At 45.5% G+C, this 25,644-nt stretch overlaps 2 protein-coding genes across 4 annotated transcripts in view; one reads left to right on the forward strand and one right to left on the reverse strand.

Annotated features, from left to right (window-relative positions):
- Window positions 1-10,191, reverse strand: part of LRRC8B (leucine rich repeat containing 8 VRAC subunit B) — a 44,307-nt gene extending 34,116 nt beyond the window's left edge. Inside the window, exon 1 of the mRNA XM_056523201.1 lies at window positions 10,053-10,191. The gene's annotated coding sequence lies outside the window, so the exon portion shown is untranslated. The remainder of the gene's footprint in view (window positions 1-10,052) is intronic.
- KYAT3 (kynurenine aminotransferase 3) overlaps window positions 9,868-25,644 on the forward strand; it is a 51,957-nt gene continuing 36,180 nt past the window's right edge. Inside the window, exons 1-4 of one of the 3 annotated variants that reach the window (XM_056523204.1) lie at window positions 9,868-9,887; window positions 16,833-16,933; window positions 22,557-22,615; window positions 25,236-25,380. In XM_056523204.1, the coding sequence (XP_056379179.1) occupies window positions 16,835-16,933; window positions 22,557-22,615; window positions 25,236-25,380 (303 nt within the window). In that variant the 5' untranslated portion in view covers window positions 9,868-9,887; window positions 16,833-16,834. Of the gene's footprint in view, window positions 9,888-10,237; window positions 10,433-16,832; window positions 16,934-22,556; window positions 22,616-25,235; window positions 25,381-25,644 lie in introns of those variants that run through there. The other 2 variants (XM_056523202.1, XM_056523203.1) reach the window with 2 other exon arrangements.

A 25,644-nucleotide genomic window follows, 5' to 3' on the forward strand; every position in this document is an offset into this window, starting at 1 on the left:
CAACGGCTGTCCGGGCATGCTGGGAGTTGTAGTTTTGCAACATCTGGAGGTCCGCAGATTGAAGACCACTATTGGGTTCAAAATCTTTATTTTTTTAGATTTTGCACCTATAAATTGGGCGCGTCTTATACGCCGGTGCGTCCTATAGGGCGAAAAATACGGTACTAAGATCATTACACTCACATGTTATTCCTGCTTCCAACTTCAATAACCCCATATAAAACTTCATACCCACATATATACCATCTCCGAACTTCCATAGGGGGAGAGGCGGCTTTTAGCCAGAGCAGTTGTCACGAGTGATATATATACGGCTCTATTCACATCATGTTTGAGCCGTCCATGATAAAATCAGAAGGATCTCTCGCTATTTTATCATGATAAGGCAATGTATATGTTTGTGCCTCTCATTCTCTCCTGACAATCCATTGGAGGTTTGGGTTGATATTAGAGATGAGCGAACTTACAGTAAATTCGATTCGTCACGAACTTCTCGGCTCGGCGGTTGATGACTTTTCCTGCGTAAATTAGTTCAGCCTTCAGGTGCTCCGGTGGGCTGGAAAAGGTGGATACATTCCTAGGAAAGAGTCTTCTAGGACTGTATCCACCTTTTCCAGCCCACCGGAGCACCTGAAAGCTGAACTAATTTACGCAGGAAAAGTCATCAACTGCCGAGCCGAGAAGTTCGTGACGAATCGAATTTACTGTAAGTTCGCTCATCTCTAGTTGGTATGGACAAATGGTCAGGAGAAGGACACAGACAATTACTTCAACACTAGACCCTGTTATACAAGTTTTGCGGTTTCGTTCTAATTTACCCACTATAAAATAATCCAGAAAAACATTTCCAGCGACAAAGCTCAGAGTGTTGCCCCCATAATAGCCCCCGCGCCGGTACCTGGAGTCTCGTTGTGGACATTATGAGCTCTTTACAGAGTCATTACCAGCTTTATAGTTATTGTTCCCATCATAAAGGCCTGTGCACTGACCTGTGATCGTTGTGAACTAGTACATAGTGTCCTCACTTTCACTAGAGGACCTGAAGCCAACTTAGGCTGGGTTCACACTACGATTTTCAAATACGGTAACTGTATACGGTTTTCCGCAAAAAAAACGGATACGACAGTATCCGAAAACGTATGCATAGAGCATGCATTGTAAACCGTATTCCAAATGTTGTGTACGGTTGCATCCGTTTTGCCTCGGATACGGTTTTGCCGATTTTTCAACCGTAGGCAAAAACGCTGTCGACCACGTTTTTTTGCCTCCGGTTGGAAAACCGTATGCGGTTCTATTAACATTGTTGTCTATAAGAACCGTACACAGGATTTCAGAATACGGTTGCACACGGTTTTTCTAATCCGTTTTTTTGGAGTTGACACATGCGCAGAAGGAATTTCAATAGAACAATAGTAACTTTATTAAACTGCTTGAAAACTAATTCCAACAAAATAGCAAAACCGTAGGCAAAAACGGATGCAAACGGATAGAACCGTACATAGGTTTTGGAACCGTATACGGGGAAAAAAAAACTTATTTGGAGTCATACGGTTGCATACGGTTTTTGCCATACGTTTTTTAGCAGAAAACCGTATACTGTAACCGTATTTGAAAAACGTAGTGTGAACCGAGCCTTAGAGGGGTACTCTGGTGAAAACCTTTTTTCTTTTAAATCAACTGGTGGCAGAAAGTTAAACATATTTGTAAATTACTTCTATCAAAAAATCTTAATCCTTCCAGTACTTATTAGCTGCTGAATGCTACAGAGGAAATTCCTTTCTTTTTGGAACACTGATGACATCACGAACACAGTGCTCTCTGCTGACATCTCTGTCCATTTTAGCAACCGTGCATAGCAGCTGTATGCTAAGGGCAGCATGGTGGCTCAGTGGTTAGCACTGCTGCCTTGCATTGCTGGGGACTTGGGTTCAAATCCCACTAAGGACAACAATAAATAAAGCGTTATTATTATTATAATGACGTCAGCAGAGAGAACTGTGGTCGTGATGTCATCAGAGAGCATTCCAAAAAGAAAAGAATTTCCTCTGTAGTATTCAGCAGCTAATAAGTACAGGAAGGATCAAGATATTTTAATAGAAGTAATTTACAAATATGTTTAACTTTCTGCCACCAGTTGATTTAAAAGAAAAAAAGGTTTTCACCGGATACTCCAGTGGAAATTATTATTTTTTTTCTTTTTTAATAAACCCCTTAAGTACCGAGCTTTTTTCTGTTTTTGCACTTACGTTTTTTCCTCCTTACATTTTAAAAATCATAACCCTTTAAATTTTGCACCTAAAAATCCATGAGGGCTTTTTTTTGCGCCACCAATTCTACTTTGTAATGACATCAGTCATTTTACCCAAAAATGAAACGAAAAAAAACACAAAAAAAACATTGTGCAACAAAATTTAAAGGGGTTATCCAGGAAAAAACTTTTTTATATTTCAACTGGCTCCAGAAAGTTAAACAGATTTGTAAATTATTTCTATAAAAAAATCTTAATCCTTTCAGTACTTATGAGCGGATGAAGTTGAGTTTTCTTTTCTGTCTAAGTGCTCTCTGATGACACGTGTCTCGGGAAACGCCCAGTTTAGAAGAGGTTTGCTATGGGGATTGGCTTCTAAACTGGGCGTTTCCCGAGACAGGTGTCATCAGAGAGCACGTAGACAGAAAAGAACAACCTTAACTTCAGAAGCTCATAAGTACTGAAAGGATTAAGATTTTTTAATAGAAGTAATTTACAAATCTGTTTAACTTTCTGGAGCCAGTTGAAATATAAAAAAGTTTTTTCCTGGATAACCCCTTTAAGAAAAAAAAACGCCATTTTGTAAGTTTTGGGGGCTCCCGTTTCTACACAGTACATTTTTCGGTAAAAAAGACACCTTCTCTTTATTCTGTAGGTCCATACGATTAAAATACTACCCTACTTATATAGGTTTGATTTTGTTGCACTTCTGGAAAAAATCATAACTACATGTAGGGAAATTTATACGTTTAAAATTCTCATCTTCTGACCCCAATAACTTTTTTATTTTTCTGCGTACGGGGTGGTATGAGGGCTCATTTTTTGCACCATGATCTGAAGTTTTTATTGGTACCTGGCTAATACCAGACATCACCGGTCAAGCTTTTGTCCGGTATTAACCCTTTAGACACTGCAATCAAAGTTGATTGCGGCATCTAAAACAGGAGAATACACTGCCGGTTAGCTCAGCGGAGCGGTTTGGGATCGCCACGGCCACGCCTCCTCAATGCAAGTCTATGGGAGAGGGCGTGACGTCCGTCACGCCCTCTCCCATAGACTTGCATTGAGGGGGCGTGGCCATGACCCAGGAGCAGGGCATGGCTGTGACGTCACGATCCACCGCCCCGCATCGCCAGTCATCCAACACGGATGCTCCGTGTACCGGATGTCTGGGGTGCCGCAGCCAAGATCGCAGGGGTCCCCAGCGGCTGGACCCCTGCGATCAGACATCTTATCCCCTATCCTTTGGATAGGGGATAAGATGTCTAGGGGTGGAGTACTCCTTTAAAAAAATGCAATCTTACCATCATTATATCTCGAGCGCCCTGATCACACAGCTTTTTACAGTTTCTTGATATTTCCGTTCTTGGGATATGACGGTTTGTAGTTTATTTGACGATTCAGTTAAAGTGTTACTATCGTGAATAAAATTTGACCTGTGGCTCAGACACCTTAAAAGTGTAGATTGCCGGAGACAGCCCCCCTGATCTCCTTCTTTCCAATCCCCTTCCCCTCTCTTTGCATTTTCCTCTCTGTTATTGTTGTCCTGTCTTTATGTACTGACCTGTCTGAGGTTTATGTAGCACCTTTCTTAGCTGCTTTTCCTTTTCTTGCGTCCACCTGTCTGTTTGGTATCACAATATTGTATTATGATGTTATGTCATTTTATGCTTTCCATACGCCTTCCTGAGCCTGATGTGCGCTGTCTATTTACTTTAAAATCATGTGCACCCACCTTGTGGCTTTGTGCTGAGTTTTTCTTATTGTATTTTTTTGAAAAACACACAAACAGTTTATAAAAAAAAAAACCTCTAGATCGCAGGGACTGTGAGGGATGAGATGATCCTGTGAAGTTTGTGGCTGCTCTCCTCACTCCCCGGCCGGCTGCTGTCCGACCTTTTCACTCCATAGGAGAGTGCACTGAAGATTTGCCCAAACTATCCAGGAGAGGTCCTGATGCTTCTCTGAAACAGGGTGCAAACACTAGAGACCAGCGATGCACTGGAACACCACACACACACACACACACACACACACACACACACACACACACACACACTAGAGACCACCGATACACTGGAAGCAGAGCACGCACACTAGAGACCACCGATACACTGGAAGCAGAGCACAAACACTAGAGGCCACTAATGCACTGGAAGGAGGCTGCAAACACTAGAGGCCACTGATGTACTGGAAGCAGACCACACACACTAGAGACCACCGATGTACTGGAAGGAGGCTGCAAACACTAGAGGCCACTGATGTACTGGAAGCAGACCACACACACTAGAGACCACCGATGTACTGGAAGGAGGCTGCAAACACTAGAGGCCACTGATGTACTGGAAGCAGACCACACACACTAGAGACCACCGATGTACTGGAAGGAGGCCGCAAACACTAGAGGCCACTGATGCACTGGAAGCAGACCACAAACACTAGAGGCCACTGATGTACTGGAAGGAGGCCGCAAACACTAGAGGCCACAGATGCACTGGAAGCAGACCACAAACACTAGAGACCACCGATGTACTGGAAGGAGGCTGCAAACACTAGAGGCCACAGATGCACTGGAAGCAGACCACAAACACTAGAGACCACCGATGTACTGGAAGGAGGCTGCAAACACTAGAGGCCACTGATGCACTGGAAGGAGGCTACAAACACTAGAGGCCTGGACACACTAGAAGGACAAAATAAAGGACCCTGGTGCTTTGGAAACAGACAAACACTGGAAGACTCCGGGGTGGGAAGTTTCTAACTATGCAATGTCATTACTTGTTCGCCAATGCCTGTCGGGGTATGTTAGGAGTTGTAGTTTTGCAACAGCTGGAGGTTTACAGTTTGAAGACCACTGCAATACACTATAGCTCCTGAAAAAACCCAGTGATAAATCTGAGCCAATCTGTCCGATTTGCCCATAGGAGCCAATTATATTGAGCTGGGTTTGGTTGCTTTGGGTAAATCAGACAGTTTTCGTTCCCATCAGGGATGTCGGAGATATTACTTGGTTGCAGAACTTGAGAAGCGGAAGTGGAATAATCCATCGCTACATCTGCTGAATCAGCTTTACCCAGTCTGTGCCCGTACAGCACCACAGAGGTCGCTGGATCTATTTGGAACTGACAAACCGCAAATGAAAGAGATAAAAACACGTCCATATTACCACCGCAAGTCACAAGCTGAGCGCGGGGCATGTGACCTGAACTGACATATCAGATTGAGTCATCAGAACTAGGGATCGACCGATATCGATTTTTTAGGGCTGATAACGATAATCTGTAAACTTTTAGGCCAATAGCCGATAACTGCAACAGATATTCCGGTATAAGGTATCGGCTATTTCAACCCCCCCTCCCCGGCGGGGCAGAAGCCGTTGCAGATCAATGATTTAAAGCAGGCCAGAGACCGCTGCCGCCACCCGCTACTCTCCCCCTGCCTGTCCTGGGGTCCTGAGTCTAACCACCACCGCTGCCCCATCACCTCCCCCATCCCCGGTTTTATAGTTACCTGTTCCCAGGGTCTGCGATACTTCTGGCTCCGGTGGCGTCCTACGCTGTCACTGTGCGCACTGACGGTGATTGCGCAGCGCACAGCAACAGCGCAGGAGCCAGAAGTAGTGCGGACCTTGGGAACAGGTAATTATAACACCGGGGATGGGGGGAGGCGATGGGGCAGCGGCGGCGACGGTCATCTCTGGCCGGGGGGCGGGGCATTATCGGCATATCGGCAAGGTAATTGCCAATACCGATAATGTCCAAAATCGTGAATATCGGCCGATAATATCAGCCAAACCGATAGTCGGTCGATCCGTAATCAGAACAGCAGTCAGGACACAACGGGCCACTGTATTACATTAATGTGACCAAAAGAGAGCGCTAGAGAAGAAATCAATCTGGGATCGAATAGAGACAATAGCAATAGTGTCTCCGCTGATAATAGATGTAATAAAAGCTGCTATAACACAACTATTGATATTTAAAAACAGCAAATAAACAAACTCCAAATTATACCACCCAAAAGAGGCCAAAAGGACATTCTGTCGGGTAAAGCCAAATACAGCAGAGCTTGACAAATCCCGGGTGCCAGGTCATCGTGGGGACTAAGATTTTTGTGGTGGTTTTTGTCAACCGTTTCCAATAGGGATTGCACATTCCGCCTCCATTTCTGTGCTGCGCCCCCGTTCTGCTTGCAGTTGGCATTACATGTTACGTGAGCAGTGGACATCAGGTGATCGCCACAACCAGTCAGCGGTCGCTTCATGTGACCACCGAGGCTGCTGATGCTGAACACCGAGTGCAGAACAGGGGGTCAGCATGGGAAGAGAGGCGACAATAACTAAAACTGTTTTATTTTTTATTTTAAAGATGAGAGGACACATACTGTGATACATAGGTGGAAAAGGAGGGAACAGAAATTACTGTGACACGGGGGGAGACGAGGGGGCAGTAATAACTGTGACACACAGTTGGGATATAATAGAACAGTAATAACTGTGACACATAGGAGAGGATGAGCGGAGGGGACAGTAATAAATGAAACACATGGGGAGATGAGGGGACAATAATAACTAACACACGGGGGAGATAAGAGGACAGTAATAACTGACACACAGGGGGGAGAGAAGGGGTCAGTGATAACTGATCAAATGACGTAAGTTCACTTAACATTACTGCTCTACTTACCTCCGCCCCAGCAGCGGATCTTTTCAGTCGGCGCTCCGGTGAGGCCGCTGATTGGCTGCGTCAGACAAGTGACACAGAGGCACAGACAACATCCGCTGCTAAACACCTGAAGCAGAACAGGGGATCAGCGCGAGAACAGAGGCGGAAGTAAGAACAGGGGATCAGCGCGAGATCAGAGGCGGAAGTAAGAACAGGGGATCAGCGCGAGATCAGAGGCGGAAGTAAGAACAGGGGATCAGCGCGAGATCAGAGGCGGAAGTAAGAACGGGGGATCAGCGCGAGATGAGAGGCGGAAGTAAGAACGGGGGATCAGCGCGAGATCAGAGGCGGAAGTAAGAACGGGGGATCAGCGCGAGATCAGAGGCGGAAGTAAGAACGGGGGATCAGCGCGAGATCAGAGGCGGAAGTAAGAACGGGGGATCAGCGCGAGATCAGAGGCGGAAGTAAGAACGGGGGATCAGCGCGAGATCAGAGGCGGAAGTAAGAACGGGGGATCAGCGCGAGATCAGAGGCGGAAGTAAGAACGGGGGATCAGCGCGAGATCAGAGGCGGAAGTAAGAACAGGGGATCAGCGCGAGATCAGAGGCGGAAGTAAGAACAGGGGATCAGCGCGAGATCAGAGGCGGAAGTAAGAACAGGGGATCAGCGCGAGATCAGAGGCGGAAGTAAGAACAGGGGATCAGCGCGAGATCAGAGGCGGAAGTAAGAACAGGGGATCAGCGCGAGATCAAAGGCGGAAGTAAGAACAGGGGATCAGCGCGAGATCAGAGGCGGAAGTAAGAACAGGGGATCAGCGCGAGATCAGAGGCGGAAGTAAGAACAGGGGATCAGCGCGAGATCAGAGGCGGAAGTAAGAACAGGCGATCAGCGCGAGATCAGAGGCGGAAGTAAGAACAGGGGATCAGCGCGAGATCAGAGGCGGAAGTAAGAACAGGGGATCAGCGCGAGATCAGAGGCGGAAGTAAGAACAGGGGATCAGCGCGAGAACAGAGGCGGAAGTAAGAACAGGGGATCAGCGCGAGATCAGAGGCGGAAGTAAGAACAGGGGATCAGCGCGAGATCAGAGGCGGAAGTAAGAACAGGGGATCAGCGCGAGATCAGAGGCGGAAGTAAGAACAGGGGATCAGCGCTAGATCAGAGGCGGAAGTAAGAACAGGGGATCAGCGCGAGAACAGAGGCGGAAGTAAGAACAGGGGATCAGCGCGAGAACAGAGGCGGAAGTAAGAACAGGGGATCAGGTCCGGGAACAGAGGCGGAAGTAAGAACAGGGGATCAGCGTGAGAACAGAGGCGGAAGTAAGAACAGGGGATCAGGTCCGGGAACAGAGGCGGAAGTAAGAACAGGGGATCAGGTCCGGGAACAGAGGTGGAAGTAAGAACAGGGGATCAGCGCGAGATCAGAGGCGGAAGTAAGAACAGGGGATCAGCGCGAGATCAGAGGCGGAAGTAAGAACAGGGGATCAGGTCCGGGAACAGAGGCGGAAGTAAGAACAGGGGATCAGCGCGAGAACAGAGGCGGAAGTAAGAACGGGGGATCAGCGCGAGATCAGAGGCGGAAGTAAGAACAGGGGATCAGCGCGAGAACAGAGGCGGAAGTAAGAACAGGGGATCAGCGCGAGAACAGAGGCGGAAGTAAGAACAGGGGATCAGCGCGAGAACAGAGGCGGAAGTAAGAACAGGGGATCATGTCCTAGATCAGAGGCGGAAGTAAGAACAGGGGATCAGCGCTAGATCAGAGGCGGAAGTAAGAACAGGGGATCAGCGCGAGAACAGAGGCGGAAGTAAGAACAGGGGATCATGTCCTAGATCAGAGGCGGAAGTAAGAACAGGTTGCCTTTTTTTCTTTAAAGGAGTACTCCAGTGGAAAACATTTTTTTACATCAACTAGAGCCAAAAAGTTACACAGATATGTAAATTACTTCCATTAAAAAATCCTTCCAGTACTTATCAGCTGCTGTATGCTCCAGAGGAAGTTGTATAGTTCTTTTCAATCTGACCAAAGTGCTCTCTGCTGACACCTTTGTCCGTTTCAGGAACTGTCCAGAGCAGGAGCAAATCCCCATAGCAAACCTCTCCTACTCCGGACAGTTCCTGAGACAGACAGAGCACTGTGGTCAGACTGGAAAGAACTACACAACTTCCTGTGGAGCATACAGCAGCTGATAAGTACTGGAAGGATTAAGATTTGTAAATAGAAGTAATTTACAAATCTTTAAAACTTTCTGCCACCAGTTGATTAGAAAAAAAATATAATAATGTAGTTTTCCACTGGAGAACCCCTAGGATGGACACTCGGCGAGCATGGATCATGGCGACCTGACGCCCTTGACTTGTCAAGTTCTGCTGTAGCAAAATAAAAGCTGGGCTGTGATTGGTTGCTATGGGTAACAAAGAGGATCCTATTATAGGACGATAAATCTCCCCCTTATCTGATAAAATTGCGCAAAATTTCCGTCCTGTGTTATGACTTTATGACCGTAATCAGACAATAATTAGGAAGCGTTGCCCATAGCAACCCTTCACGTTAATTCTGCTGGTGACAGCTCTATTGTATCGTACATTAAATCCAATAAGGGCAGCCTGTCGGCCATAGCAACCACTCAGATCAGCTGGAATCTGATTGGCCTTTTGCTAAAACAGGGCATCTCCAGCTGTTGACAAACTACAACTCCCAGCATGCCCGGACAGCCGAAGGCTGTCCGGGCATGCTGGGAGTTGTAGTTTGGCAACAGCTGGAGACGCACTGTTTGGAAAGCAAAGCTTTCGCTTCATGCAACCAATCACAGCCCTGCAAAGCAGAACAAGAAGCTGCGCTGTGATTGGCTGCACAAAGTGAAAGCTGTGTTGTGACTGGTTGCTATGGGTTGTGACTGGTTGCTATGGGCAACTGCATTTTTTTCCCCCTTTCTTGTTTCCTATATGCGCCTTTTATTGTGTCATGAGTGTAATATAAAGGTAATACCTCCATATAGGAACAGTCTCCTTCACATATACAGAGGTGATAACAAAGACATCATACAGCCCCACACAGCTCATCATCCCCCGCTCCTGTATCCCCAGCCGGGCGGTACCGCACGGTGTGTACAGCGCTGACGGACAATCCTCGGCGCCCTCACTTACATGGCTCCGCTCCCATCTATCCTGTGGCCTCCGTCAGCTGCTTTCTTCCTACACCCTCACAGAAGGCGGTGCAAACCGCTGAGCGCGCCAGCCAATGGCGTCCCGCCGGCATCCTGACGCCTCATCCTATTGGCTGCTCGATTTGTCACTCAGCCCGCATCCGCCACTAGCAGAGGGGCGGTGCCCAAGCGATGAGCCTTGCTATTGGCTGATGCTCCTTTCAATCACGCTGCCGCTGTCACTTTCCGCCCGCCTCTTCCTCCCGTGCTGGTGAAAGTTCCCTGAGATACAAGGACGCAGCCAGTAAGTAACCGACTGGTGATAGACAAGAGGTGCTGCAGCAGCTGTAACATGTATTCTGCTCCCTACAGCTTGATTGGGTGAACAAGTCTTTTTTTACATTTTGTTATGTATTTAGGAGCCAGCAAAAAAAAAAAAAAAAAACAAAAAAAAAAAACGTAAGGGTGCATTCACATTACAATTTTTCCCCATACTGTTTGGAATCCGTTTTTGTATTTGAAAATAGTATACAACCGTATTGCTTGCCAATGAGCCAAGATGCCACAAGGCAGGTAACATTACATCATATGGTCAGTCATTAGTGTCCCCTCATCTCTTCCTGTGTCACAGTCATTAGTGTCCCCTCATCTCTTCCTGTGTCACAGTCATTAGTGTCCCCTCATCTCTCCCTGGGTCACAGTCATTAGTGTCCCCTTATCTCTTCCTGTGTCACAGTCATTAGTGTCCCCTCATCTCTTCCTGTGTCACAGTCATTAGTGTCCCCTCATCTCTTCCTGTGTCACAGTCATTAGTGTCCCCTCATCTCTTCCTGTGTCACAGTCATTAGTGTCCCCTCATCTCTTCCTGTGTCACAGTCATTAGTGTCCCCTCATCTCTCTCTGTGTCACAAGCATTAGTGTCCCCTCATCTCTCTCTGTGTCACAAGCATTAGGATCCCCTTATCTCTCCCTGTGTCACAGTCATTAGGGTCCCCTCATCTCTCCCTGTGTCACAATTATTAGTGTCCCCTCAGCTCTCCCTGTGTCACAAGCATTAGTGTCCCCTCATCTCTCACAGTGTCACAAACCTTAGTGTCCCCTCATCTCTCCCTGTGTCACAGTCAGTAGTGTCCCCTCATCTCTCCCTGTGTCACAAGCATTAGTGTCCCCTCATCTCTCACAGTGTCACAATTATTAGTGTCCCCTAATCTCTCCCTGTGTCAGAGTCATTAGTGTCCCCTCATCTCTCCCTGTGTCACAATCATTAGTGTCCCCTCATCTGTCCCTGTGTCACAGTCATTAGTGTCCCCTCATCTCTCCCTGTGTCGCAAGCATTAGTGTCCCCTCATCTCACCCTGTGTCACAAGCATTAGTGTCCCCTCATCTCTCCGTGTGTCACAATCCTTAGTGTCCCTCATCTCTACCTGTGTCAGTCATTAGTGTCCCCTCATCTCTTCCTGTGTCACAAGCATTAGCGTCCCCTCATCTCTCCCTGTGTCACAAGCATTAGTGTCCCCTCATCTCTCTCTGTGTCACAAGCATTAGTGTCCCCTCATCTCTCCCTGTGTCACAGTCATTAGTGTCCCTCATATCTCCCTGTGTCACAGTCATTAGTGTCCCTCATCTCTCCCTGTGTCACAATCATTAGTGTCCCCTCATCTCTCCCTGTGTCACAATCATTAGTGTCCCCTCATCTCTCCCTGTGCACAGTCATTAGTGTCCCCTTATCTCTCCCTGTGCACAATCATTAGTGTCCCCTCATCTCTCCCTGGGTCACAGTCATTAGTGTCCCCTCATCTCTTCCTGTGTCACAAGCATTAGTGTCCCCTCATCTCTCCCTAGGAGAGGTTTGCTATAGGGATTTCTCCTACTCTGGAAAGTTCCTGACATGGACAGAGGTGTCAGCAGAGAGCACTGTGGTCAGGCAGAAAGGAAATTCAAAAAGAAAAAATAACTTCCTGTGGATCATAACAGCAGCTGATAAGTACTGGAAGGATTAAGATTTTTTTATTAGAAGTCATTTACAAATCTGTTTAACTTTCTGGCACCAGTTGAGTTAAAAAAAAGTTTTCCAGTGGAGTTCTGCTTTTAAATCAACTGGTGCCAGAAAGTTATACAGATTTGTAAATTACTTCTATTTAAAAATCTTAATCTTTTTCTTTATCCTCTTAAGGACTCAGTCAGCTCCCTTTCTATAACGTGGGGCTATGGTGCCGAAATCGCGGCGTCCCGAACAGCTGGAGCACACGAGGCGGGCCCCTACCTTCCTTCTGTGTGTCCGATCGCTGAATGACTGCTCCGTGCCTGAGATCCAGGCATGAGCAGTCAAGTGGCAGAATCATTGATCAATGTTATCCTATGGGATAACAATGATCAATGTTAAAGATCAGTTAGTGCAGTATTATTGCCACTAGAGGGAGCTATAACATTGATAAAAAAAAAGTGAAAAAAAATAAAATAAAATAAGTGAATAAAGATCATTTAACCCCTTCCCTAATAAAAGTTTGAATCACCCCCCTTTTCCCGTGTAAATAAAATTAAACATATGTGGTATCGCCGTGTTCAGAAATGTCTGAATTATAAAAATATATCATTAATTAAACCGCACGGTCAATGGCGTATGCAGAAAAAAAATTCCAAAGCCCAAAATAGCGTATTTTTGGTCACTTTTTATATCATGAAAAAATTAATAAAAAGGGATCAAAAAGTCAAATCAATACAAAAATCATACCGATAAAAACTTCTGATCACGACGCAAAAAATGAGTCCTCATACCGCCCTGTATATAGAAAAATAAAAAAGTTATAGGGGTCAGAAGATGACAATTTTAAATGTATACATTTTCCTGCATGTAGTTATGATTTTTTCCAGAAGTGCGACAAAATCAAACCTATATAAGTAGGGTATCATTTTAATCATATGGACCTACAGAATAATGATAAGGTGTCATTTTTACCGAAAAATTTACTGCGTAGAAACGGAAGCCCCCAAAAGTTACAAAATCGCATTTTTTTCTTCAATTTTGTCGCACAATTTTTTTTTCCGTTTCGCTGTAGAGTTTTGGGTAAAATGACTAATGTCACTGCAAACTAGAATTGGTGGCGCAAAAAATAAGCCATAATATGGATTTTTAGGTGCAAAAATGAAAGAATTATGATTTTTTAAAGGTGAGGAGGAAAAAACGAAAGTGCAAAAACGGAAAACTCCTGAGTCCTTAAGGGCTTAAAGGAGATCTGCGATGCATAACACTTATCCCCTTAGTCCGAATGCCAGGACCCCCGCGATCTCCTGTATTGGGTCCAGGCATTTCCGTGGCTGTGTCTCCGCCTCTCCCATAGCCATACATGGAGTGGGTATGTCGGCCGTGGCGTCATGCTGTGACTGAATCGCCTCCTGTACGGAAGAGTCGCGGCAGAGCCTGGGCCCGTACAGGAGATTGCGGGGGTCCCACAGGTTTGTTTTCCTTATTCCCTAGATCAATACGATTACAATAATAGCCAACTTACATAGGTTTTGTTTTATTTTACTACTTATATAAAATGATCACCTTTTGTAAGAAAATGGGTATGCTTAACCCCTTCAGGGCACAGCCATTTCTGCCAATACGTTTTCCTTTTTTTCCTCCTTTCCTTTTAAGAGCCATACATAAGTCTTTTATTTTTCTACCTACAGACCCATATGAGGGCTTGTTTTTTGCGTGACCAATTGTACTTTGTAATGGTTTAGCTAATGTAGATGGGACGGCTGTCACGCCCCCTCCCATAGACATGAATAGAAGGCGCGTGGAGTGACATCACGTCTCTGGACGTGGAAACCCAGCGTTGAATGCTTGGTGCGGCATGGAGATCACAGGGGGTCCCAACGGCGGGACCCCCACAATCAGACATCTTATCCCCTATTACAGTGTTTCCCAACCAGTGTGCAACCAGCTGTTGCAAAACTACAACTCCCAGCATGCTGTCTGTGATCTGTGGTCGAATGTGATAGGTAACTCAGCACTTTTCAGTGCTGTACTATCATATTCGGCCTCCACAGAAAGAATAGTCATATCTTCTGCAGATTCTAGCGCCCGCCGGATCATTCAAATCATTCCGTGTGAACATAGCCCTAGCTTTTCCAAACCTATGGTCCTTGGCTGTTGCAAAACTACAACTTCCAAAACTACATCTTCCATGGGAGTTGTAGTTTTGCAACAGCTGGAGAACCGCAGGTTGCGGAACACCTGTACAGTCATGACCATAAATGTTGGCACCCCTAAAATTTTTCTATAAAATGAAGTATTTCTCACAGGAAAGGATTGCAGTAACACATGTTTTTCTATACACATGTTTATTCCCTTTGTGTGTATTGGAACTAAACCTAAAAAGGAGGAAAAAAAGGAAATTGGACATAATGTCACCAAACTCCAAAAATGGGCTGGACAAAATTATTGGCCCCTTAACTTAATATTTGGTTGCATACCCTTTGGAAAAAATAACTGAAATCAGTGTCTTCCTATAACCATCAATAAGCTTCTTACACCTCTCAGCCGTAATGTTGGGACCACTCTTACTTTACAAACTGCTCCCGGTCTCTTATTGGAAGGCGCTGTTACGCCGAGCGCTCCGGGTCCCCGCTCCTCCCCGGAGCGCTCACGGCGTTCTCCTATTCGCAGCGCCCCGGTCAGACCCGCTGACCGGGTGCGCTGCGATTATGTCCCCAGCCGGGATGCGATTCGCGATGCGGGACGCGCCCGCTCACGGTGCGCATCCCGACCCGCTTACCAGACTCGTTCCCCGTCTGTGCTGTCCTGCCCTAGGGAGCGGGGCCGCGCGCGCGCCGGGTCTTTGCGATTTAAAGGGCCGGTGCGCCACTGATTGGCGCATGGGTTTTAATCAGTATCTTCACCTGTGCACTTCCCTATATTACCTCACTTCCCCTGCACTCCCTCGCCGGATCTTGTTGCCATTGTGCCAGTGAAAGCGTTCCCTTGTGTGTTCCTAGCCTGTGTTCCAGACCTCCTGCCGTTGCCCCTGACTACGATCCTTGCTGCCTGCCCCGACCTTCTGCTACGTCCGACCTTGCTCTTGTCTACTCCCTTGTACCGCGCCTATCTCAGCAGTCAGAGAGGTTGAGCCGTTGCCGTTGGATACGACCTGGTTGCTACCGCCGCTGCAAGACCATCCCGCTTTGCGGCGGGCTCTGATGAAAACCAGTAGCAACTTAGAACCGGTCCATCAACACGGTCCACGCCAATCCCTCTCTGACACAGAGGATCCACCTCCAGCCTGCCAAATCCTGACAGGCGCCTTTTCCCAACAGCAATTTTAAGATCTCTCCACAGGTGAACAATGGGATTTAGATCTGGACTCATTGCTGCCACTTCAGAACTCTCCAGTGCTTTGTTTTCATCCATTTCTGGGGCTTTTTGATGAATGTTTGGGGTCATTGTCCTGCTGGAAGACCCAAGATCTTGGACGCAAAATCAGCTTTCTGACACTGAGCTGTACAGTGCAACCCAAAATCCGTTGGTAATCCTCAGATTTCATGATGTCTTGTACACATTCAAGGCCCCCAGTGCCAGAGGCAGCAAAACAACCCAAAACATCACTGACCTCCACCATATTTCACTGTAGGTACTGTGCTCTTTTCTTTGTAAGCCTCATTCCGTTTTCGGTAAACAGTAGAATGATGCGCTTTATCAAAAAGTTCTATCTTGGTCTCATCTGTCCACAAGACATTTTCCCAGAAGGATTTTGGTTACTCAAGTTTATTTTGGCAAAATGTAGTCTTACTTTTTTATGTCTCTGTGTCAGCAGTGGGGTCCTCCTGGGTCTCCTCTATAGTGGGGTCTTCCTGGGTCTCCTCCATAGTGGGGTCCTCCTGGGTCTCCTCCATAGTGGGGTCCTCCTGGGTCTCCTCCATAGTGGGGTCCTCCTGGGTCTCCTCCATAGTGGGGTCCTCCTGGGTCTCCTCCATAGCGTTTCATTCCATTTAAATGTTGACGGATAGTTCGTGCTGACACTGATGCTCCCTGAGCCCGCAGGACAGCTTTAATATTATTGGAACTTGTTTGGGGCTGCTTATCCACCATCCGGACTATCCTGCGTTGACACCTTTTTATCTGCTTTCTGGTGTGATTTTTATATTGCCCCCACCTGTTACTTGCCCCAGGTGAGTTTAAAGGAACATCACATGCTTGAAACAATCTTATTTTTCCACAATTGTGAAAGGATGCCAATAATTTTGTCCAGACCATTTTTTGGAGTTTGGTGACATTATGTCCAATTTTGCTTTTTTTCCTCCCTTTTTTTGGTTTAGTTCCAATACACACAAAGGGAATAAACATGTGTATAGCAAAACATGTGTTACTGCAATCCTTTTCTGTGAGAAATACTTCATTTTCTTAAAAAAATTCAGGGGGGCCAACATTTACGACCATGACTGTATATGTGGCAAATGATTATGCTTTTGCATTTTAAATTGGTAAAATAAATTTCTTGCATCAATAAATTGTTAGAGTTTGCACTATTTTAATTGATTGGCTGTTTTCCCTAATCCTGTGCCTCTCTCGTTGAGCTATCCTATAGCCGCAGGCTGTCAGGGCATGATGGGAGTTGTAGTTTTGCAACAGCCCGAGAGCCATGGCTTGGGGAACACTATAATAATTTAGTATATGTTTATTTATTATAAATTGCCATAATAAATTAGTTGCATTAATAAATTTGTTACAATTTGCATCATGGTAATTGCTTGGCAGTTTTCCCTAATTCTTTCCCTCTCTCGCTGACCCATCCTATAGGCATGCTGATTGCTTTTCGCGCTGTCTGCCGCCTTAAGAATCGCTCTATATCGCTGAAGACAGTCCGTTCCTCTCAGTCCCTCAGCTTTTCCACTACAGGAGTATGTATGGCTTTTTAACATTCCAATGGACTCTTTGCAAAATTGATTTTGGCTCAGACGGTGCCGCATCATGCGGGGAGGTTATTTTTGGAACCACAAATGTATCCTCAATGAACGTAACTTTCACATTACTTTTTCTTGCTCTGAGATATTTTTGTTGTTGTTTTCAAGTCATTACGGTCAGGTCCATAAATATTGGGACATCGACAGAATTCTATCATTTTTGGCTCTATACACCACAACAATGGATTTGAACTGAAACGAACAGGATGTTTTAACTGCATATTGTCAGCTTTAATTTGATGAATTCTGCGCATATTTAGCGAAATGCTTCAGAACTCATTGGACGGCGCTTCACAGTGCAGATGGGCAATGACCCAAAGCAAACTGCAAAAGAACCAAAGAGTTTTTTTTTTAAGTGGTACTTCACTGCTCAGCATTTGGAACAAACTGTTCCGAATGCTGGAGCCGGTGTCGGGAGCTCGTGACGTCATAGCCCCGCCCCCTGAGGGGGCGGGGCTATGAAGTCACGAGCTCCCGGCTCCAGCGTTCGGAACAGTTTATTCCAAACGCTAAGCAGCGGAGTACTCCTTTAAAGGAAAGAAGGGGAATGTTATGCAATGGCCAAGTCAATCACCTGACCTGAATCCGATTGAGCATTTCACTTGCTGAAGACGAAACTGAAGGGTAAATGCCCCAAGAACAAGCATGAACTGAAGACAGTAGAGGCGGCAGAGCATCACAAGGGATGAGACCAGCAATGTCTGCTGATGGCTATGCGTTCCAGACTTCAGGCTGTAATTGACTGCAAAGGATTTGCAACTAAGTATTAAAAAGTGAAAGTTTGATTTATGATTGTTATTCTGTCCCATTACTTTTGGTCCCTTAACAAGTGGGAGGCACATATGCAAACTGTTGTAATTCCTACACCTTTCACCTGATTTGGATGTAAATACCCTCGAATTGAAGCTGACAGTCTGCAGTTAAAGCAAATCTTGTTTGTTTCATTTAAAATCCATTGGGGTGGTGTATAGAGCCAAAAATTTTAGAATTGTGTCCATGTCCCAATATTTATGGACCTGACTGTATAACATTGACTACGTTGCGGCATTGGACAAGCATGGAAGGAGAATGTGGGAGGAGAACGGGTCTAGAAAGTGAAGCTCAAAGTAATGTAGAAGGTGGAGGACGGATCTAGAAGGAAGAGCACTGAGTAATGTAGAAAAAGGAGGATGGGTCTAGAAGGAGGAGCTCTGAGTAATGGAGAAGTGGAGGACGGGTCTGGAAAAATGGATGTGGAGTAATGTAGAAGGTGGAGGACGGATCTAGAAGGAAGAGCACTGAGTAATGTAGAAAAAGGAGGATGGGTCTAGAAGGAGGAGCTCTGAGTAATGGAGAAGTGGAGGACGGGTCTGGAAAAATGGACGTGGAGTAATGTAGAAGGTGGAGGACGGATCTAGAAGGAAGATCACTGAGTAATATAGAAAAAGGAGGATGGGTCTAGAAGGAGGAGCACAGAGTAATGGAGAAGTGGAGGACGGGTCTGGAAAAATGGACGTGGAGTAATGTAGAAGGTGGAGGATGGATCTAGAAGGAAGAGCACTGAGTAATGTAGAAAAAGGAGGATGGGTCTAGAAGGAGGAGCACAGAGTAATGGAGAAGTGGAGGACGGGTCTGGAAAAATGGACGTGGAGTAATGTAGAAGGTGAAGGACAGTCTTTTTAGAAAAAGAAAGGGAAAAGCGGTATCTGGGTGAGGTAGTGTGGTGACCGGGTGCTCTATTCCCAGTGTAATCACAGTAGGAAAAAGGCTCACACACACTCATTTACTGCATCAATTCTTCTTTCTTTATACACTAACCCCCCGACATGCGATGGCCCCGACATATGATCAAATCGACATACAATGGCTTCTCAGAGGCCATCGCATGTCAATGTCAGCATCGACATACGATGCTTTTATATGTCGGGGCCATCGCATTAAGTGCTCTCCGACAGCGCAAAATGCTTAAGCTGCTGTCGGATAGCAGTTTTCGCATCCCGGACAGGTTCACTTACCTATCCCCGCTGCTCCGGGTCCACTTCACGATCCTCTGGCGTCTTCTGCATCTTCTCCGGGGTCCGGGCCTCGCTTTCCGGCTTCGTTATTACGTCGTGCTCACGCCGTCCCGGTGCACCAACGTAATAACGTCACCAGAAAGCGAGGCGGAAGAAGCCGGAGGATCCCAAAGAAGACGCTGGAGCAGCAGGACAGCATCTGGAGCCCCTGGGACAGCATCGGGAGCGGTGAGGACGCGGTCCGGAGCGGCGGGGACAGGTGAGTATTAAATGCACTTTTTACATTGCACGAATCCCTCAACATACGATGGATTCGACAAACGATGGGTCGTTTGGAACGAATTACCATCGTATGTTGAGGGACCACTGTATATGTATTCTTCAGTAATACAAAAGCAAAAGACAGTATATAATCACCCAGTGTGGATCGTGCAAAGTCCGCAGATAGTTATACGGAGAAGTAGTCGGCTTCTTGGATTTCCAAGAATACAAAAAAAACTAAAAGTAATACAAATGTTAAAGTTTAACATTTGTAATACTTTTTGTATTTTTGTATGTTTTTAGAATTGAAATCTCGCAAGAGGTTTATACTACTTATGTTGGTGATGGGAATGTGCACCATGCTTGACAAAGGAGGCGTAGCCTCTGAAACGTAGCAGACTTTCTCACCTGTCCTTCAGTGAGCGGAGAAGTGTGGCAGTGCAGCTGCGCGTGGGAATCCAAGAAGCCGTCTACTTCTCCGTATAACTATCTGCGGACCTTGCGTGATCCACACTGGGTTATTATATACTGTCTTTTGCTTTTGTATTACTGAAGAATACATATATGAAAAAAGAAGATTTGATTAAGTAAATTAGTGTGTGTGAGCCTTTTTTTCGAAGGTGAAGGACCGGTCTAGAAGGAGGAGTATAGAGTAAGGTCTTCTCTAGAAGGAGGAGCACAGAGTTATCTAGAAGATGGATGAGTCTAGAAATGTAGAAGTGGAGGACAGGTCTAGAATGAGGAGCACAGAGTAATATAGAAGATGGAGGACAGGTTCAGAGGGAGGAGTATATAGCAATGTAAAAGATGGAGGACAGGTCTAGGAGGAGGAGCACAGAGTAATATAGAAGATGGAGGACAGGTTCAGAGGGAGGAGTATATAGCAATGTAAAAGATGGAGGACAGGTCTAGGAGGAGGAGCACAGAGTAATATAGAAGATGGAGGACAGGTTCAGAGGGAGGAGTACATAGCAATGTAAAAGAAGGAGGACAGGTCTAGAATGAGGAGCACAGAGTAATATAGAAGATGGAGGACAGGTTCAGAGGGAGGAGTATATAGCAATGTAAAAGATGGAGGACAGGTCTAGAATGAGGAGCACAGAGTAATATAGAAGATGGAGGACAGGTTCAGAGGGAGGAGTACATAGCAATGTAAAAGATGGAGGACAGGTCTAGGAGGAGGAGTATAGAGTTAGGACTGCTCTAGAAGGAGCACAGAGTTATTTAGAATAAAAAGGATGAGTCTAGAAGGAGCACAGAGTAATGTAAAAGGTGGAGGACAGGTTGAAAAGGAGGAGGACAGAGTACTGTAGAAGGTGGACAGGTCTAGATGGAGGAGCATGGAGAAATATAGTAGGTGAGGTGGAGGACAGGTCTAGTAGGAGAAGCATTGAGTCATATAGAAAGTGGAGGTCAGGTCTAAAAGGAGGAGCAAATAGTAAAGTAGAAGGTGGAGGACAGGTCTAGAAGGAGGAGCACTGAGTAATGTAGAAGGTGGAGGAGGGGTCTAGAAGGAGGAGCACAGAGTAATATAGAAGGTGGAGGAGGGGTCTAGAAGGAGGAGCACAGAGTAATATAGAAGGTGGAGGAGGGGTCTAGAAGGAGGAGCACAGAGTAATATAGAAGGTGGAGGAGGGGTCTAGAAGGAGGAGCACAGAGTAATGTAGAAGGTGAAGGAGGGTTCTAGAAGGAGGAGCACAGAGTAATGTAGAAGGTGAAGGAGGGTTCTAGAAGGAGGAGCACAGAGTAATGTAGAAGGTGGAGGACAGGTTTAGAAGGAGGAGCACTGAGTAATGTAGAAGGTAAAATACATGTCTAGAAGGAGAAGCATTGAGTCATATAGAAGGTGGAGGTCAGGTTTAAAGGAGGAGCACAGAGTAATATATAAGGTGGAGGACAGGTCTAGAAGGAGGAGCAAAGATTAATATAGAAGGTGGAGGATGGGTCTAGAAGGAGGAGCACTGAGTAATGTACAAGGTGGAGGATGGGTCTAGAAGGAGGAGCACTGAGTAATGTATAAGGTGGAGGATGGGTCTAGAAGGAGGAGCACTGAGTAATGTATAAGGTGGAGGATGGGTCTAGAAGGAGGAGCACTGAGTAATGTATAAGGTGGAGGATGGGTCTAGAAGGAGGAGCACAGAGTAATGTAGAAGGTGAAAGACACCTATCTCTATCTTATATGAAGGATAGCCTTATGTCTATCCCTATCTTATGGGAAGGATAACCTTATGTCTATCCCTATCTTATATGAAGGATAGCCTTATGTCTATCCCTATCTTATATGAAGGATAGCCTTATGTCTATCCCTATCTTATATGAAGGATAGCCTTATGTCTATCCCTATCTTATATGAAGGATAACCTTATGTCTATCCCTATCTTATATGAAGGATAACCTTATACCTATCCCTATCTTATATGAAGGATAGCCTTATGCCTATCCCTATCTTATATAACCTTATGCTTATCCCATACATGCTTAAACTCCTTCACTGTATTTACAACAACCACTTCTGCAGGAAGGCTATTCCATGCATCCACTACTCTCTCAGTAAAGTAAGGATGATGACTACATTGACTGAGAGGATATAGATTGCAAGTTTTCAATACCTCTAAGGTCCCTTTATTAGACTTGTTACCACAACATGCCTCGTGAAGGGACCCGAGTGGTCTTGAAAGCTTGTGCAATCTATAAAGGTAACATCGCTACTCCACTTATCTCCTATATTTCTAAGGCTAACATGGTACAAACTCTCATCAGTAAAGTAAAAAATAAAACGAATGTACTGAGGGGACAAGTTTTTCACTGCACAATAAAATATGTGCAAAAAAGGCATGTAATACTGATAAATTCACCTTGTGTCACAGTCATTAGTGTCCTCTTATCTCTCTCCCAGTGTCACAGTCATAACTGTCCCCTCATCTCTCCTTGTGTTACATTAATTAGTATCTTCTCATCTCCTCCCTGTGTCACAGTCATTAGTATCCCCTCATCTCTCCCTCTGTGTCACAGCCATTAATGTCCCCTCATCTCTCTCTCTGTGTCACAGCCATTAATGTCCCCTCATATCTCCCTCTGTGTCACAGCCATTAATGTCCCCTCATCTCTCCCTCTGTGTCACAGCCATTAATGTCCCCTCATCTCTCCCTCTGTGTCACAGTCATTAATGTCCCTTCAATTCTCCCTCTGTGTCACAGCCATTAATGTCCCCTCATCTCTCCCTCTGTGTCACAGCCATTAATGTCCCCTATTCTCAGATATGTAAAAGTTCCTTTTTATTTGATACTGTATGTTTTTATTTTCAGATAATGACATCAAGACACAAGAATGCAAAACGCATCGAGGGGATTGATGCCAATGTATGGTAAGAATCCGCGCATGTCCAGGCATGTTGGGGGTTGTAGTTTTGCAACAGCTGGAGACACACTTTCTGAAAAACACTGATGTAGGGTCAAAACCTGTCTCAGGCTGCATTCATATCTCGTTTTTTCAATACGTTTCCCGTATCAGGTTTTTTGTTAAAAAAAAAACGTATGTCTCAAAACCGGACCGAATCGTATACAACCGTATATACCTCTATACGGTATTAAACCATATATACGGTTTGAAAACGGATGTCCGGTTGCGGTTTAATAAGTTTTTTTGAAAAAAATCAAAAACGGATACGGTTTTATCTATAGAAAGATATATACCTGGCACTGCGCTGTAGGGTATTAAACGTGCATGGAGTCCTATAATGACCATATAGCAGCTGGTGTATAGGTGGTGGTGGTGCAAGCTTGTGAAGGCAGCAGACGAGTCCAATGTATACAGTAAGTAAAAGAGAAACAAGCGCACTCACCACATAAGCAGCATAAAACTTGACTTTATTGTGAACATCCCAGTAACAGACATCAGGAGTGCAGGGGAATGGGAGGGAAGGAGGTAGTCACGACTACCTCCTTCCCTCCCGTTCCCCTGCACTCCTGATGTCTGTTACCTGGATGTTCACAATAAAGTCAAGTTTTATGCTGCTTATGTGGTGAGTGCGCTTGTTTCTCTTTTACCTACTGTATACGGTTTTATGTTTGTCCTTAATTAAATAAAGTTCTTCTTGTTCTATTTGTGGGAAGAACTTTCGTCGTGCACTGCGCATGTGCAAACTGCAAAACCGTAATGTGCAAACCGGATGGAACCGTACGCACATACAGTTCAGTACGGTTCCCATTGACCACCATTTAAAAAAGAAAAAAAAAAATTTTTTACGGGTTGTATCCGGTTTTTCACCCGGACATAAAACCGTAGTAGACTACGGTATTGTGTACGGGAAAAAGCCGTATAAAACCGTAAATCATGCAAAACGTACACAACCGGATGCTACGTTTGGCATACGGTTTTCTATGAAATGTCTATACATACGGTTCCATACGGTTTTTACACTGAAACCGGATACGGGAACCGTATTGCCAAAACGAGATGTGAATGCAGCCTTAAAGACATTTAATGGGTACTCCGCTGCTCATCGTTTGGAACAAACTGCTCCGAACACTGGAGCCGGGAGCTCATGATGTCATACCCCCGCCCCTCATGACGTCACACCTCGCCCCCTCAATGTAAGTCTAGATTTGCATTGAGGGGGCGGGGTGTGACATCATGACAGGCGGGGCTCTGACATCACGAGCTCCCGGCTCCAGCGTTCGGAGCAGTTTGTTCAAAACGCTGAGCAGCGGAGTACCCCTTTAATGATGCATCTGCCCCGATAATGGACATTTCAGCCAATGTTTTCAGCAACCAGAGGTTTACACAATCTCCATATAAAAAAAAAAAAAAATAAACAAACTGTGTTAGGCTGGGTTCACACCACCTGTTGTTAAGGAGGGGCGGGGCTTAATCGCGGCACCTGCACTCATTCGTATTCGGGAACCGTATTTAATGCATGTCTATGAGCCGATCGGAGTGAACCGCAGCCTCCGGTCGGCTGCGTTTTCGGCCGTATGCGGTTTCGACTGCGTTTTTGCCTGCGGTCAGGAAACCGCATACGGCCGAAAACGCAGCCGACCGGAGGCTGCGGTTCACTCCGGTCGGCTCATAGACATGCATTCAATACGGTTCCCGAATACGGCTGAGTGCGGGCGCCGCGATTAAGCCTCCTCCCAGCCGTATATGGGAACCGTAGTTAACAAAACGTGGTGTGAACTTGGCCTTATAACACTATATTGGTTTCTACACACTTAGAAATAACCTAGAAATAACCGGGCATCTACAATAAAAAGGATATATGCAAAAAGATAATACATTTAAAAGTAATTTCTTGTAAAATGAAGAATTTTTGATGCCTGAAGTACATTTGTTTTTTAACTCAATGCCGCCATCTGTTGCTGACAAGAAAGAATGATCATGTAGTCCTGATGTTTAATGGGGTTTTTATGGTACTTTACTTGCCTCTAAATTTCGTGGATGGTGACCTCCTTTTGCATGATGTTTCAAATTCAAATTTCGGTGTCCGTAGAAAGAATAAACATGTCTAATCTTTTTTGTGGTGTCTGTATGGAAATACATTGGTACAGGTAAAGAGTAGGACAGAACATGTAATACCTCCCTGTACTGTAGGGGGCGCTACCAGACACCAGTCAGTGCATACACTTCAGTAATAAAGGTAAAGAGTAGGACAGAACATGTAATACCTCCCTGTACTGTAGGGGGCGCTACCAGACACCAGTCAGTGTATACACTTCAGTAATACAAGTAAATAGTACAGAACATGTAATACCTCCCTGTACTGTAGAGTGCACTACCAGACACCAGTGAGTGCATACACTTCAGTAATACAGGTAAAGAGTAGTAAAGAACATGTAATACCTCCCTGTACTGTAGGAGGCGCTACCAGACTATATATAATGTATGGTCATACAATGTCTGGTTTTGTATAATGGGGTGGTCTTTCGGAGAGGTTTTACCATATGTCGCTCTGGTATTTCTACCTCTAATCCGTGGTCTTATTACAGGGTTGAATTCACGATGTTGGCCGCAGACCCCTCGGTGGTCAATGTGGGTCAGGGATTCCCAGACATCTCTCCTCCTTCCTATGTAAAAGAAGGTCTGGTGCAGGCAGTGTCGGTGGATAAGCTGAATCAGTACACCCGCGGCTTTGTAAGTAACATATTAGCGTTTTATTTTATTGTCGATCACTAACCTGGTCTTGTCTAATGATTGACGGCAGAGCTGGTATCGTCCATGGTTATAGGTAACTGCAGGAAAGCGTAGATTTATTAACCCCTTTTCCACAGTGGTGGAGTTTTTTTTTTTTTTTTTTGTCAGGATCGGTGGTGGACCCAAAGATTCAACCCCCAACAATCATACAATCATATGCTATAATTTGGTGATATGGAAGTACCCCTCTAATGCAATTCAGGG

This window comes from Hyla sarda, chromosome 6, assembly GCF_029499605.1.
Source record: "Hyla sarda isolate aHylSar1 chromosome 6, aHylSar1.hap1, whole genome shotgun sequence".
In the NCBI taxonomy this organism is placed as follows: domain Eukaryota; kingdom Metazoa; phylum Chordata; class Amphibia; order Anura; family Hylidae; genus Hyla; species Hyla sarda.